Source organism: Rhodofomes roseus (genome assembly GCF_022264815.1).
Source record: "Rhodofomes roseus strain CIRM-BRFM 1785 chromosome Unknown C8Q71scaffold_18, whole genome shotgun sequence".
Lineage (NCBI taxonomy): Eukaryota > Fungi > Basidiomycota > Agaricomycetes > Polyporales > Fomitopsidaceae > Rhodofomes > Rhodofomes roseus.
The window spans coordinates 14010-28947 of NW_025952974.1; the positions used below are offsets into that span (position 1 = coordinate 14010).

Here is a 14938-nt window from a genome sequence, read left to right on the forward strand (position 1 = left end):
ATGGAGTAGTGTTCAAATAGATGGTCAAGGGCCTTCTTTGCAATGTGCATGAAGTTGTCGCCCAGAGCTGACTTTCCTGCACGCTTCTTGTGCTGGCGCATCAGATGCTGAAGAAGCATATCAAGTGGAAAGATTGTCTTGCAGGCGCAGCAGATGGTGATGCCAGCCTCAAAGTGGATATCGAGGCCAAAGTAGCCCAGAACTGCGCAGGTACACTTGGTGCAGCCTTTGGATGCATCCAAAAGCCCGTGGTTCTGGTGAGTGTGCTCCCAATGGTAGCAACGGTTGCTGTCGTAGTGGTAGGTATTGATGCTGTCCTGGTACACCAGCTTGTCTGTACGATGTGGGACAAAATCAGAGGCAGCTGGTGGTGCTTCCATTGCAGGGGGCACAGGTGAAGCACTGCCCTTGGATGGGGGCCTTGAGCCTTCAGAATGGCTGTCCGCTTCTTCAGAGTAGTCACTTGCTTCATCAGAGCCACTGCCTGCTTTGCTGTCACTGTTATCCCCCCCTGCTGCGAACAGCTGAGGATGTTGGGGAGCAGCATGCTGCTCCTCACGGAGGTCATCCCACTCTTCGAGCTGTTCATGCAGGACTGGGAGCAACAGGCCCGCGTGAAGCCTCAATACAGGCGAGCCATCAAGGGCAGCCTCAAGTTGGCTGCAAAGCACTACAAGAAGATGGACGACACAGATGTGTACATCCTAGTGATGTGTATGTGCTTTCTGTAATCATTGGTACTGTCTTTGATGTGTTCCACTTTTGCAGTCATCCACCCCCTGTATTGCATGGAACATATCAGGGAACACTGGGACGAGGACTTCATCCAGGACTCCGAGGAGCTCATCAAGAGCACGGTAAGTGATCTCTCTTACAACCGGTCATATAACTGACAAAGTTTCTGTCAGATAAGGAAGTACAAGGTGAAGTACTTCCTGGACAATGTTGAAGCCCCTGCTCCTCCTGTCCAACCTCAGTGACAACAGCACCCCAGCATGCAGTGGGTGTATGACAAGGTTTGCGGGCTTCGTGTATACAACACTGGTCGTCATGCGGGTGCAGCAGCGGCACCAGGGCAGCGAGAAGCCAACTCCGTGGACCGCAAGTATGCAGAGTGGGTGGCCAAGGTCTACTGGTTGGTAAGTACCAAGTTGACGCTTCTGTTTTATCACTGGTAGCTAACTATTAGACAGAACCCAAATGTCAAGAAGCAGTGGCCCATTCTGTGGCGCATCACCATGGACTACCTCCCGATCCAGGCAACGTTAGTGCCGTGCAAACACCTCTTCTCCTCAAGTGCCGACACGGACACCCCGAAGTGCAATCACATCGGTGCCCAGCTCATGGAGGCCCTGCAAGTCTTGAAGTACCTCATCAAGAGGAACCGGCTGTCCTTCATGAGGCACTTGCAGAGCCTGAGCAACCTGGTCAACAATCTGCTGGCTGAGAAGGAGGCGGTTTTGAGTGTCCACACTGATCTTGCTGTTGATGACATATTTTCAATCATTTAACAGTGTTGTTGATCTCATAGCTTCGCATCTGGCTTTGTTGTCTTCTGTATCACATATCCCATGTCACGTATTGTGTCTCTTGTCATGCATACCACGTCTCTGTACAAGTATATTGAATGTCACGTCTGAAATGCAATAAATCACCTCTGTGAATGCAACATTTGGCCTTGAGTGTGAGATACTTACATTAACAATTTAGTGATCACAGTGGTAACATTTTTGTAAATGATGTTACTGATCACGGTAACAGTGATTTTATATTGATGTTACCGTACAAAAGATTGGTTGAGCCACCGCTTCAGGCCCGCAGAGCTGGTTCACGCTGAGTCAGAAAAGCTAATTGACGCCCAGGACTGAGCCAAAATGTCATGCCTTGAGCTGGCCTGAGCCGAGCCTTGAGCTGATTTATCAATCAGTTCAGCTCAAGGCAGCTCATGAGCTGCAGCATCACTATTCTCCATTCAGGAGCTTCACAAGCATCTCCTTAACTTTATCATTGTGGATGACCGGGTGCCATGACGTCAGGTTAATCTTGAATTATGCTAACTTGAGATTAGTTGATCAAGTTGGTCAAGAACCCCGAGCTTTGCAAGCTCATCCTCCTGTGCAGGGAGGACATCGAGGACAGCAATATTCCCGGCAGGACCAAGGCTCGTCAGCTCATACTTGACCAGTTTAAGACATATTTTGCTTGGCTGGTTGACAAATCAGCAGTATGCTCATTGCTCTATCTCACATGGTCTGTGTTACTCACAGAGACTGTAGCACATGGTGGGAAAGGTTTCTCTTACCACCAAGATCTGGGACACCAAGAGCTGTTGTGCCTACCTCATGGTGACAGCCCACTGGATTGGGGAGTGCAATGCAGTGTGGACTCTGAAGTCCACTATCATTGGGTTCCAGTGTATCTGTGGCAGCCATACCGGAGTCAAGATTGCTGTTACGTCAACGTCTGTTTTCCCCTTACTTTCCTTAGTTCAGACTGCGATTGAAAATACCGACCTCTCAACAAGGGAGCACGTCAAAAAGTAGACTAGCACTCCTCCGCATTGCACATATACTCAATTGTGCAGTCAATCGTACATGATTGTGCCATGGAGCAAGGCAACGGCCGTGTACATGCTACAACTCACTCGCTATGGCTTCTTGTTTGGTAGGACGACTCAATACCAGTGTCAGCAGCTGAGATCGGGATTCGGCGCCAATCAATCCAGCACAGTAACTAGTACTGCAGATCGCCATGATTTCAAGGCCGCGCAAGTTACTGGCTAACTTCTATAAGGGCCCAAATTCGTTGTTGGAAACATCGCAGATGACCAATAATGAGTTCATTGCCTTTCAGGTATGTAACCAGACTTGCAACGAACCACATAATGACTGACTAACCCCATTGCAACATCCATAGCTTCTTGTTGAGCAGAGTGCCAAGACACACCTGGAGACCAAAAAGTGTATGTCCTACCAGGACCAGGAGAAGATGCAGATGCATGTTGCCAATGTAAGTCTGCAACTTCCCTTTATCTGATCAGTTGGCTGACGTCAAGCTATTGATTCACCTGCACTTAGGTTGCCAGAGCATGGGCCACAAGGGCCAGTACTGTGATGACTGGATAATCAGTGACTACACGCAGCTATGGCTCCGTGCACAAGTGGTAAGTTTGAGGGAGTTTTGCACAATTGCTGAATAATTGAGAACCACAACAACTAGTTGGCAGCGCAGTCTGCATCATTATCGCAAGAAACACCATCACAAGGCAGGGACCCATACAAGAATAGTAAGACTGGGCTAATGATGAGCAGGTTGTGGTTTGGAGTGAGAAATTTTACTGAATGTGTGGCCTTACTTCCCCAGCATTGAATACTATGACCTTGTGGGCACTGTTGCCCTTTGCCTCTATGTCCTGCAAGTGCAGCAGGAAGGTATTGTACAGCCTGCCACAGTCTATTTGGAGGTGGGCCTGGAAACAAAACAAGCATTGAGTAGGAAAGTCACCATAGAAATTGTGGACTCACAAAGCTTAAAGTATATGCAGCTGAACATTGATCATGTTCACTAGATGAGCACTGCTGTAGAGGACAACCACAGTGTCTTGTTCACACATGAAGGGAGCAGGGGGAACAGCAGGAGTGGGAGCGGGAATGGTGGGGAGCTGGACTGGAGAAGTGGCAGGAGCAGGAGCCCAGACAGCAGGGACAGGGATGGCGGCGGGGATGGCAGGAATGGCGGGAACGGGGACAGCAGGGACCAGGATGGGAGCAGCAACTGCAGTGGAGCCAGGACTTGCACAGGAGCAGCAGCAGGTCCCATCTGGGTCTTGATATCTACGGGTCTGCCAAACACTGCAGCGTTCATGGCCTGGGTAACAGCAAGGAGGTCCTCCCGGGGACCTGTCAGGATGAGAGTGATTTGGGGCATCATGGTGATTGGGATGTTCAGGGAAGGTTTGCGCCCTTAAGAGGGGAGCTGCCAGCCAAGAATCCCAGAAATATACTAGACATTACCAAGTTGTTCCCTCCCATACCTGTTGTACAACTGGTTTGGATCTAGAGGCTGGATAAGAACTCAATAGCAGAAGCTCGAGCGGCAGACTTATGTCACTGAAGGGCAAGGGCGGGGACATGCAATGTAATGATGTGGAAGGTCGGCCACAGCTTGACCAAGAGAGACATTGAGGATCTTGAGCCTTGGGCTGGAAGAGACAAGGATTAGCAGAAGCCCAGAGCGTAGTATGGGCTTATACCATGATTGTCAATTGTCAATTGACCATGCTTGGGAATGGCCTTTTATGCCATTACCAAGGACACAGCCAATGGAGCTACATGGAAGTATATAGAAAATCAAGGTGTGTTGTAGAAGTGAATAGTACATGTCCTTGACTCATTCACACCACCTTAGAGGCCATTCTAGGATAACAATAGGATCATAGCCTTACACTTCATTGTTTCCAACAAGGCAAGCTATGTTACCAGGTCATCGTTTCAGGACTGATTCCCGAGGCATCACTGAGGCATGCAATATTCCACATTTTTGGTGTACAGCCTAAGGATAGCACAGCCATTCCTTTGTATACCAATACAAAACCATTATAACTCAGTAATTGATTGGTAATAACCATCGTTTACCAAGCATACAATAGCTCTTGTATCAGTACTGAAAGCATCTGGTCATCATGAGTAAGAACACACTAGAAACTCAGCAATAGTCCATTTAGTAGATACAGTAACAAGTGCTTCTGAAGCTTCAAAATGTCGGTAATCAATACCTCAGTAATAAATCAATGAAAGTACTACATTGATGTGCATTCAGTGGAATAAAGGAAAGATAAGGAGAGTACGATAAGCACATAACAAACCTTCACTGATGCAGCCACTCAGTAAGTAAAAACTTCTAACGGGTTTCTGTGCACTCTGAGGCTACCAAGCCTCTATCCCTAATAGCTGTATGTGTGCCATGCAGCCTGATTATATCTCAGTAAGTGATTGGTAATAGTTGTTACTTGTTGAGCTCATATTAGCACTTGCATCAATATCAAAGGTGTCTTGTCAGAACAAGTGACAATGAAACCTATAGTAACTCAATAATAGTGTGACTCAAAGTCCAGATAGTAGATACAATACTGTGCCTCAAAGCTTAAAGCCATCCTTGCTGATGCAACAGATATGATTATCTAGGAAGATGATCATCACAAGTCACCTACACCGTCAAAAATGGGTGACCCTGCCCTCAGGTTCCTGCATTAGCTGAGCATAAGGTCTAGCTCAGCTGAGGTCACATCCCAGTCAGGTTGCTGAGGTGGTAAAATCAACTATTTTGGGATGTAAGATCAGACAGGTCTGATCGTCAGCTGATGACCAGTGCTTGGAAGAGAGAGAAAAGTGGTGCAAAACATGAGTGGGCATGAGTAAAAGACCTTCAACATCTGCCTGTTTCAAACCTATCACCTTGCTGACCCACACACTCAACACATCCTTTACCACCTTGCCATGACAGCACTGTTAGCCCATGTGTGAAATCAAATATATACACCTTGGCTGTTCCTGTAAATTGCCTGTATCATTAACTGCTGCCAATGTATCATACTTTTTACCTGTCTCAGCCGCAAGACTACAGAAACATGCATATGATGAGACTCCAGGCTACAGTGAATGCCAGTTTGAGGCTCTAACCACACTTCTGTGTTTGTGCCACTTTCCCTCCTGCCCAAGCACCGGTTGTCAGCTGAGATCAAACCTGTCTGATCTCACATCCCATCGTGGCTGATTTTACCACCTTGGTGACCTGATTGGGATGTGACCTCAGCTGATCCAGTTCCTTAGGCTCAGCTCACATTTTGGCGGTGTAGAGATTGTATAATATTGTTTGCTACTACTCCACTAATTTTTAATATATTCAGGAACATTTATTGAATGTATGGCATCCCTTTTGTGTAGTTGTATGGGGTAGGGTTTTTGCTTTGATGGTATCATATCAGCCCCTTGATTCTTGAACTCACCACTGCAAGTGAACACTGCTGAACCACAATCACCACAGTCATTACCCCACCAGCAGGTCAGTATCGTCTGATGGGCCACCTTCCCTATTGGGTAAGAATCCGGGCAAGAGCATGCTTAGAAGTGGAGCAAATGTTTGCAGTTGTCCAATATAGCCCCAAAAGTTGCTGGATTGGGAAGGTGGCCCATCAGACAATACTGACCCACCAGTGGGTTAATGACTGCAACAGTATCCCAACAGATCTGGTACACACCCTGGTCTAACATACTTCATAGAACACTTCAGTGTCAAGGCATCTGTATCTCACCCGCCACTAACCAAGGCACAGGCCTCATCAGAGTTCCTTCCAATCAGAAGATAACACAAGAGTGGGGAGTATCATTTCTAAGCATGCAAGACCGAGAGCAGATTATATGAACATACTACACAACATGAGACAATGGCGATGATAGCTAGATGTGCAACTGAACATGACGTGGATGTGGTGATGATGCTGAGACTCAACATTAGACAAGCTGACCATGATACTTTTTCTCGTCCACGCCCACAACTCAACGACGACGCCCCGCTCAGAAGCCCATGCCGCCCATACCACCCATGCCACCCATACCACCGCCCGGTGCCGCAGGAGCCTTCTCTTCCGGAGCCTCGACGACGCACGCCTCGCTCGTGGTGAGTAAGCTCGCGACGCCGGCCGCGTCGACAAGCGCGGTACGAACGACCTTGAGGGGATCGACGATACCGGCCTTGATCATGTCCACCCACTCACCCTTGCTCGCGTCGTAGCCCCACGCGAACTTGTCCTCCGCGCCGTACTGCTGGATCATGGTGCCGACGAGGACAGAGCTTTCCTCGCCCGCGTTCTTGAGGATGGTCCGTGCGGGGTACGAGAGTGCGCGCTTGATGATGGACACGCCGAGGTCCTGGTCGAAGTTGGCGGTCGGGATGGGCTTGACGTCGGGCGAGGCCGTCACCTGCGAGCCAGGAGCCTTGCTGGTGAGGGCGAGGGACGCCTTGAGCAGCGCGACACCACCGCCGGGGAGGATACCCTCCTCGACGGCCGCACGCGTGGCGTTGAGCGCGTCGTCGTAACGGTCCTTCTTCTCGCCGACCTCGACCTCGGAAGAACCGCCGACCTTGATGACCGCGACACCGCCCGAAAGCTTCGCGAGGCGCTCCTGGAGCTTAGTACGGTCGTACTCACTCGTCGTGGGGTCCGCGATGAGGGAGCGAATCTGTTCGCAGCGCTGCTGGATGGCATCCTTGGAGCCCTCGCCGTTGAGGACGATGGTGTCCTCCTTCGTGATGGTGATGGACCCAGAGGAACCGAGCATGTCGGGGGTGAGCTGCTCGAGCTTCATGTCGAGCTCGTTGGTGACGACCTGTCCGCCGGTGAGGATGGCGAGGTCGCCGAGGACGGACTTGCGGTTGTCGCCGAAGCCCGGGGCCTTGACTGCGCAGACCTGGACCTGACCGCGGAGCTTGTTGACGAGACATGCGGCGAGGGCCTCACCGTCGACGTCCTCTGCGATGATAAGAAGCGGGCGACGGGCCTGGACGGCGGCCTCGAGAGCGGGGAGGATGTCCTGAAGACGGCTGATCTTCGACTCGCTGAGGAGGACGAGGGGCTTCTCGAACTCGGCCTTCTGGCTCTTGACGTCGGTGACGAAGTAGGGGGAGATGAAGCCGCGGTCGAAGCGCATGCCCTCGGTGATCTCGATCTCGTCGTCGATCGTGCGGCCCTCCTTGACGGTGATGACGCCCTCCTTGCCGACCTTCTCCATGGCCTGAGCGATGAGGTTCCCGACGTGGGCATCGCCGTTTGCGGAGATGGTAGCGACCTGGGCGATCTCGGCGGTGGTGGTGATAGTCTTTGCGTGCGAGGAGAGGAACTCGACGACGCGCTCGACGGCGGCCTGGGAACCGCGGCGGAGGTCCATGGGGTTGCAGCCAGCGGCGACGTTCTTCACACCTTCCGCGTAGATGGCGCGCGCGAGGACGGTTGCGGTGGTCGTGCCGTCACCAGCAATCTCGTTGGTCTTGGAGGCGACATCCTGGACGAGGCTGCACGGCGGATTAGTGCAAAGCTGGATGCCGCACACAGGGGAAAGCTTACCGAACACCGAGGTTCTCGAACTTGTCTTTCAGCTGTATTGACTTGGCGACCGTAACACCATCTGCGTGCGGGTGAGCACGACGTGGTGAAGAGGAAGATATCTGCGTACCTTTCGTGATCTTCGGGCCGCCGAAAGACTGCTCGATGATGACGTTGCGACCTGCGAAGACGGTGAGCGGAAAGCAGCGAGCGCGAGGAGAGCGTACGCACCCTTGGGACCGAGGGTGACGCTGACGGCGTCCGCGAGCACGTCGACACCCTTGAGAATGCTAGCGCGACCCTCGTTCGAGAACTTGATTTCCTTGTGCGCGCCGCGAGCCAGCGAAGGCTTGGCCGCTTTTGCGGCGGCGCGGCGGAGCGCAGCAGAGGACGACTGAGAGAGGTGGTGCATTTTGTTCGACACGCGGGGCGATGAGCAGAGAGGCGGCGGGTGCGGGGGCGACGACGAGCAGGGGGATGACGGTGAAGGACGCCGACGAGCACGCCCACTTTTTGTCCATTTGGTCACGGAACACTCTAGAATCACGCAGTAACGCCCCGTCACATCACGCTCACACCCGACGGGGTCCGACGCCGACCGCCGCTCTCGTCCTCGCCGCCATCCCCGCCGTGCTCAACGAGCGTCGCCGTCGTCCACGAAGATGGGTCGAGGATGCGAGGCTCGTATCAAACATTCTATGCGCGTTTTCTGAGTTTCCTGCTCGCGAGTATCTACGCTTCGGGGATCGGTATGTGCAATCGACATCCCTCCGGCAGTCTAGGTGCGCTCGTTACTCCCCGAATGTGTAGCAGTATGCTGGGCTAGCCTTGACGGCAGAGTCACCACTAGGTATAGCATTCGATTCGTGCTCGATCCGACGGTTCCGCGGTGGCAAGCTTTGTCCCTCCGTGATCTACCAGTCAGGCCACACATAACTGCTCTCGGTGCGCATTATGCCGCGGTGAGACCCCTCGATGTCTTCCACCACTTCGGGGACCAATGATGGGACCAGGATCCGGACTGCAGTGGATCTGCGTTCGAACGTCCCCCTCAAGTGAGGATGCCTCGCTGCCATGCTCTGTAGTGACTGCCACACAGTAAGTAATCAAACGACAAGTTTATACAGTATATGATTAACGCATCACGCTCAAGAATCAGGTTGTCGCACTCGTCAAGCGATCCCCAAGGGAACCTGTCCATAAACGCCATTCGACGGCTGATCCTCCTCGGACGGCTTGCGCCTGCTCCCGAAGACCTTCTTGACCTTCCTGACAAGTGACGACGCCTGCTCGCCCTCCGCTTTCTGCGCTTTCTGTGCTTCCTTCGCCTTTTGGCGCATCCGTTGCTTTTCTGCCTTCGCCGCCTGTCTCTGTCGCTCCTGGGATCCCGGGCGGAAACTTTTGAGATAGCTATCTCCTGATGAGTCTAACACATTCTTCAGGGTACGGCGTGTGAGAGCTGAGACAGAGCGTCGCGCGAGCTAGGCAAGACGAGACGTGCGCGTGAGATGAGTTACTCGGATTTGCGCGCCAGCGGGAGGAAGGCCAAGAAGTGCATGACGTGCAGTGGATGAAGACGTCGAAGCGTAGGTCGTAGAGATGCCGTGATCATTGAGTGAGTACGTTTGCAATCGAGCGAGGCTGGTCGCGTACGGTAGGTGTCAGCATATGCTCTATCACTGACCACTGATTCGTATGCGCAGAAGAACAAAGGACGTACCGGCCAGCGCACACGTGATCGGGGGTTCCGGTCTGGAAAGAGAGGAGGGGTCGACCCGTACGTTGAAGTACTGTGAGACGGCGCTGCAAGGGTGCGTCAAAGAGATCACGCATATCCGGTGTTGGATGGACGCGGGTAGCGCAACACTGTCTCAGTTCGTATTCGAGACAGAGTGTTGACGTGCCAGGGATATCCGCGCGACCCGGACTGTCGAGTTCGTCCTCGTCGCTACCGCCTTCGGCCGCGCGAGGCACTGCGAGCTGCCCCGTTGTGACTTACCCGCCTTTCTCCTGGCACGCTTGCCTAGCAGTCTTGTCTACTTTCTGCTCGTTGGAGTGCCGACCAGCACACCGTTTCCGGGAAATCGAAGGGGCGGCCGCTCTGGTTGTCGCCTGTCGGGCGTGAAGGCCACTCGGTGCCTCGACAACTCGAAATCTGGCGCGGTCTGCCGACAGACTTGTACGCATAGGCACAGTCCCATAAGTTACAGCTTGAGTAGGAGCCTTTGATGATTCGTAATGATGTGACATTGAATATACACGGGGTGCAGAGCGAGACGCAAATGGGCGCGAGATTCGCTCAGCTGATGTGTTCGCAGAGATGTTGTACTACTTACTTATGGACGAGTGTGTTAGCCCCGAGTCGAGTCTGGCCGTCGACACGACTCTGGACGCGGCGTGTCGGTACGGGCGATGTGATGATGCGTGGCCCAGAAGCAGCTGGGAGAGACGGACGGTATGTCGTCATCGATGGAACATCGCTCGCACTGTTGACCCTCTGACAAAGCACCGTCCCAGCTTATAGCCAGAGCCAGCTTAGCCTGCTGCCCATCTTCCCTTTCTCATCCCCTGCCCAATGCCCGTCCCAACGACCACCCGCGAGTACCGTCTCCTCAAGGTCTGTCCCCCCTCGCACACACCGCCCAGTACTGACGCCCATCCAGCCAGAGGGCTTCGACAAGCTGACACTCACCGAGGCTTCCATCCGCACGCCAAAGTCGACGGAAGTGCTTGTCAAGGTTCACGCCGTCTCTCTCCAGGTCCGTCCTCCGCCTCCGAGCGCCACCCTTCCTGAACCCTATCCCTCTTCCTCCAGTTCCGCGACCTCGTCATCGCAAAGGGCCAGTATCCCCTCGGACAGAAGGACAACGTCGTCCCCGGCTCCGACCTCGCCGGAGAGATCCTCGCCGTCGGCGACAGCGTCACCGGCTGGGCCGTCGGCGACAAGGTCTCCGCCAACTTCTGCGTCGACCACATCCAAGGCGACACCACCGACGCCATCAAGAACACCGGCCTCGGCGGGCCCATCGATGGTGTCCTCACCGAGTACAAGATCCTCCCTGCCCACGTACGTACCGCGTTATGTCGCTGCGCGCGTCGTCTTCATCCGCGTCTCTAGTCTCTCGTCAAGATCCCGGACGGCTGGTCCTACGTCGAGGCATCCACTCTCCCGTGAGTGTCGCCTTCTGCAGTGACAACCCAAGGCCTGATTCGTGCCCGCAGCTGTGCCGCAGTGACCGCGTACAACGCCCTCCTCGGTGTCAACCCGCTCAAGGGCGGCGACACCGTCCTCGTCCTCGGCACCGGCGGTGTCTCCATCTTCGGCCTCCAAATTGCCGTCGCCAGCGGGGCGACCGTCATCGCGACGTCGTCCTCCGACAACAAGCTCGAGGTCGCGAAGAAGCTCGGCGCAAAGCATGTCATCAACTACAAGAAGACGCCTGACTGGGAGCAGGAGGTCCTCCGCATCGTGAGTGCGCGCTGGTTCACTGTCTGCGGGCAGGTCCACTGACTCCTCGCGCTCGCAGACGGGCGGACGCGGCGTGGACCACGTCATCGAGGTCGGCGGTCCGGGCACGATCAGCAAGTCGATTGTGAGCACGCGCTACGCGGGCGCGGTCAACGTCATCGGCTTCGTCGCGGGGGTACGTGCATACCATCCGTCCGGCCGTCGTCTTACTGACGTCCGTCGCGCGCAGGCGGGCGACCTGTCCAGCCTCCCCGGGCTCATCCTCGGCAAGGCCGTGCTCGTCCGCGGCATCCTCATCGGCTCCCGCACGCAGTACGTGTCCTGGAGTCCCTGCTGCCTCTGAGCCCTCGCTGACCCACGCTTCATGGGCAGGTTCGAGGACCTCGTGCGGCTGGTCAACACGACGGGCCTGAAGCCCGTCGTCGACAAGGTGTTTGCGTTCGAGGACCTGCGCGCGGCGTACGAGTACCTCGAGAGCCAGCAGCATGTCGGGAAGGTGGTGGTGCAGGTTGCCAAGGCGTGAGCCGGGGGACGAGAGGGCGAACGAAAGAACGAACGAAGGAAGTGGCAGGTGTGGTAGAAGTGTATTGATACGTGTACGTTGTTTCACTTACTGCGGTATCCACTGGTTTGCCCAGTCCGCGTGTGTGCGCGACCGCACCGCGCGGGTAGCGCGCCCTTTGTTGTGTTGTGCACATCCTCTGTGAGCTGACGGACCGCTGTTGCTCGCGGTCGTCTGCAGCCGTTAATCGTCGCCGCCTCAGAGCGTCTCGGAGCCGGGTGTATGCACGAGCGGCCGTCCCTGGGGCGGGCAGGATAGGCGTGGCTGATGTTATTCTCTTATAGCTGCCATCTCAGCAATCGGCGATGGGCCTGTTGCCCAGTGCGACCCAGACGTTCGCGGCGACGTCTGGCGAAGGCGATGGGTTTGCAGCGATAGGAAGGGGCGAGGTGAGCGTTGGCGATCCCGTTGCTATTGTCGGTCTGACAGTCGTTTCGAGAGATTTCCCCGGGCCACACGCTGCCTCTAGCTTTCCGCTTTCCTCACTGCTCCCGTCAGTATTTCCTTCCTCGACGGCCCCCATGACTGCCTCGTGTTGTCCAGGCACTGCTGCTGCATTTGCTACGCCTGTAGACGCGCACGAGTGGGACACTGCGAGTCGGACTTTGGCTGGGAAGGCTACAGGTGCTGTGGCGGACATCTGGCTGTGTCTGGCCGGCGCGGGTATGTCGTCGCCGACACAACATCGCTCGAACAGTTCACCTACTTTTTCATTAGTGTATTCGGCGGTTCACTGATACCATGCTCAGCGGGCGGAGCACTCCGGTGATACAAACCCTAAAGTGCACGTCTTAAATCCACTCTACTACAGACAGCCCTCGCCGTCCATCCTAAAGCGTAACCCTCGCGTTACCATCTTGCAAGACGACCCGGACCACTGCAATCCTCATTCGCGTGTCCGCAGCCCGCGAGCAATGCCGATCCCAACGACCACCCGCGAGTACCGTCTTCTCAAGGTCTGTCCTTCGCGCACTGCCGCACACACCGCTCGACGCTGACGGGCACGTAGCCGGATGGCTTCCACAATCTGACGCTCAAGGAGGCCTCCGTCCGCACGCCGAGGTCGACCGAAGTCCTCGTCAAGGTCCATGCCGTCTCTCTCCAGGTCCGTCCCCGTTCCCCGCCTCCGACGCCACCCACTAACTCGAAGCTCAACGCTGCGCTCGATGACTGCAGTTCCGCGACATCGTCGTCGCAAAGGGCCAGTACCCGCCGGCGGGCCAGAAGGACGACCTGGTCCCTGGCTCCGACATGGCCGGGGAGATCCTCGCCGTCGGCGCTGACGTCAAGGAGTGGGCCGTCGGCGACAGGGTCTGCGCCAACCTCTGCGTCGACCACGTCGTTGGCGAGGTCACGGACGCGATGAGGTTGACCGGGCTCGGCGCACCGATTGATGGGGTCTTGACCGAGTACAGGATCTTCCCCGCGCATGTACGTGCTCTGCTCGTCGCTGCGCGCGCGGGTTCACGCATCTGTCTCTGTCTCTAGTGTCTGGTCAAGATCCCGGACGGCTGGACGTATATCGAAGCGTCCACTCTCCCGTAAGTCCCACCTCACAATACCACCGCACCACAGTGGCCTATCCTGCTGCCAACTGCAGGTGCGCCGCAGTAACCGCGTACAACGCGCTCTTCGGGTTAAACTCGCTCAAGGCTGGCGACACCGTGCTCGTCCTCGGCACAGGCGGGGTGTCCGTCTTTGGGCTGCAGATTGCCGTCGCCAGCGGGGCGACCGTGATCGCGACGTCCTCCTCCGACAGCAAGCTTGAGGTCGCGAAGAAGCTCGGCGCGAAGCATGGTATCAACTACAAGAAGACGCCGGACTGGGAGAAGGAGGTGCTTCGCATCGTGAGTGTCCCGGGTACCACTCGGGTGTGAGTGTGTAGGGCTCCGAGTGAGGCTGACTGGGTGGCGGGTAGACGGGCGGACGGGGTGTGGACCATGTCATCGAGGTTGGGGGGCCGGGCACGATCGGCAAGTCGATTGCGAGCACGCGGTATGGGGGGTCGGTCAACGTGATTGGGTTCGTCGCATCCCCCTTCCTCCTCCTCCTCGCCAGGGTACGTATGCACACTGCGCGCTTGCGCTCGGGCACGCTGAGTCTGACGTCCGCGTGCGCAGGCCGGCGACACGTCCAACCTCCCCGGCCAGATCCTCAGCAGGGGCGCGGTCGTCCGGGGCATCCTCACCGGTTCGCGCAAGCAGTACGTCCCTTCTTCTGTTGCCCTCTTCCCCGCGTCTCCCTCTTCGGCCCTCGTCTCGGCTCTTCCCCCGCTGACATGCATGCTACCTGCAGGTTCGAAGACCTCGTGCGGCTGATCAACGCGACGGGCCTGAAGCCAGTCGTCGACAAGGTTTTCGCGTTCGAGGACCTCCGCGCGGCGTATGAGTACCTCGAGAGCCAGCAGCACGTCGGGAAGGTCTGTGTGCAGGTCGCGGAGGTGTGAGCTGACGCGGTGCGCGCGGCGGACGTGCGTGTCTCCGGGGACAGACACAAGCACTAGATGGGAGGCAAGGAAGAAGTGTAGCGACAGCGCCTGAACGGGATAGCTACGTGCGGACTCTTCATCCATACTATCAGCTCGGACTGCCATACATTCAGTGAGGAGTACGAACAGTGAGGCAAGTGTCTATCGGTGGAAAGCGTAACAATATGAGGCTGGGTCGGGGCTATCTGACCCGTGTCCACTTCAAGTGGGATCCCGAGAGGAGTGCGGAGCCCAGCAGGTAGAATTCCGGTGTGAATACATAAAATTGCTGAACAGCAACGTCGACGAGAGTGGGGAGACGGACTTGACGCGGCGCGGTAA

The 14938-nt window shown here is 55.5% G+C and overlaps 6 protein-coding genes across 6 annotated transcripts; 5 read left to right on the forward strand and 1 right to left on the reverse strand.

The window, feature by feature from the left end:
* Positions 1–434: 434 nt before the first annotated feature.
* On the forward strand, positions 435–1511 carry C8Q71DRAFT_874965 (uncharacterized protein; the record flags this gene model as incomplete). The annotated part of the gene is made up of 5 exons (XM_047928377.1): positions 435–714; positions 769–857; positions 909–923; positions 987–1139; positions 1194–1511. The coding sequence occupies 5 exons, from the start codon at positions 435–437 to the stop codon at positions 1509–1511; spliced, it is 855 nt and encodes a 284-aa protein (XP_047776117.1).
* Positions 1512–2823: 1312 nt separating this feature from the next.
* On the forward strand, positions 2824–3967 carry C8Q71DRAFT_725627 (uncharacterized protein; the record flags this gene model as incomplete). The annotated part of the gene is made up of 7 exons (XM_047921710.1): positions 2824–2853; positions 2917–3009; positions 3041–3163; positions 3220–3286; positions 3312–3324; positions 3364–3463; positions 3569–3967. 7 exons carry the CDS (start codon positions 2824–2826, stop codon positions 3965–3967), a joined length of 825 nt encoding a protein of 274 aa, XP_047776118.1.
* A 2555-nt stretch (positions 3968–6522) lies between these two features.
* On the reverse strand, positions 6523–8677 carry C8Q71DRAFT_180455 (chaperonin GroL). The gene is made up of 4 exons (XM_047916803.1): positions 8330–8677; positions 8229–8279; positions 8120–8180; positions 6523–8067 (listed from the first exon to the last, which is right to left on the reverse strand). The coding sequence occupies exons 1-4, from the start codon at positions 8508–8510 to the stop codon at positions 6573–6575; spliced, it is 1788 nt and encodes a 595-aa protein (XP_047776119.1). The 5' UTR covers positions 8511–8677; the 3' UTR covers positions 6523–6572.
* On the forward strand, positions 8181–9586 carry C8Q71DRAFT_180401 (uncharacterized protein). Its single transcript, XM_047916801.1, has 4 exons — positions 8181–8880; positions 8949–9043; positions 9112–9196; positions 9252–9586. Exons 1-4 carry the CDS (start codon positions 8531–8533, stop codon positions 9376–9378), a joined length of 657 nt encoding a protein of 218 aa, XP_047776120.1. The 5' UTR covers positions 8181–8530; the 3' UTR covers positions 9379–9586.
* Positions 9587–10460: 874 nt separating this feature from the next.
* Positions 10461–12231, forward strand: C8Q71DRAFT_180447 (NAD-P-binding protein). Its single transcript, XM_047916802.1, has 8 exons — positions 10461–10553; positions 10605–10715; positions 10762–10857; positions 10914–11165; positions 11217–11269; positions 11321–11567; positions 11626–11879; positions 11940–12231. The coding sequence occupies exons 2-8, from the start codon at positions 10674–10676 to the stop codon at positions 12088–12090; spliced, it is 1095 nt and encodes a 364-aa protein (XP_047776121.1). The 5' UTR covers positions 10461–10553; positions 10605–10673; the 3' UTR covers positions 12091–12231.
* Positions 12232–13043: 812 nt separating this feature from the next.
* On the forward strand, positions 13044–14575 carry C8Q71DRAFT_860179 (NAD-P-binding protein; the record flags this gene model as incomplete). Its single annotated transcript, XM_047927760.1, has 8 exons — positions 13044–13085; positions 13139–13234; positions 13306–13560; positions 13618–13670; positions 13730–13976; positions 14048–14188; positions 14250–14332; positions 14425–14575. 8 exons carry the CDS (start codon positions 13044–13046, stop codon positions 14573–14575), a joined length of 1068 nt encoding a protein of 355 aa, XP_047776122.1.
* Positions 14576–14938: the final 363 nt, after the last annotated feature.

Excerpts from the sequence above, each read along its gene's own strand:
- C8Q71DRAFT_180455 (XM_047916803.1), bottom strand. The coding sequence starts at position 8,510 with ATGCACCACCTCTCTCAGTCGTCCTCTGCTGCGCTCCGCCGCGCCGCC. Across the intron at positions 8,280-8,329 it reads CGTCACCCTCGGTCCCAAGG|GTCGCAACGTCATCATCGAG; the intron begins GTGCGTACGCTC and ends CCGTCTTCGCAG. Across the intron at positions 8,068-8,119 it reads TTCGAGAACCTCGGTGTTCG|CCTCGTCCAGGATGTCGCCT; the intron begins GTAAGCTTTCCC and ends TCCGCCGTGCAG.
- C8Q71DRAFT_180401 (XM_047916801.1), top strand. The coding sequence starts at position 8,531 with ATGAGCAGAGAGGCGGCGGGTGCGGGGGCGACGACGAGCAGGGGGATG. Across the intron at positions 8,881-8,948 it reads ACATCCCTCCGGCAGTCTAG|GTATAGCATTCGATTCGTGC; the intron begins GTGCGCTCGTTA and ends AGTCACCACTAG. Across the intron at positions 9,044-9,111 it reads GCCACACATAACTGCTCTCG|GATCCGGACTGCAGTGGATC; the intron begins GTGCGCATTATG and ends TGATGGGACCAG.
- C8Q71DRAFT_180447 (XM_047916802.1), top strand. The coding sequence starts at position 10,674 with ATGCCCGTCCCAACGACCACCCGCGAGTACCGTCTCCTCAAG. Across the intron at positions 11,270-11,320 it reads GTCGAGGCATCCACTCTCCC|CTGTGCCGCAGTGACCGCGT; the intron begins GTGAGTGTCGCC and ends TCGTGCCCGCAG. Across the intron at positions 11,880-11,939 it reads CTCATCGGCTCCCGCACGCA|GTTCGAGGACCTCGTGCGGC; the intron begins GTACGTGTCCTG and ends CTTCATGGGCAG.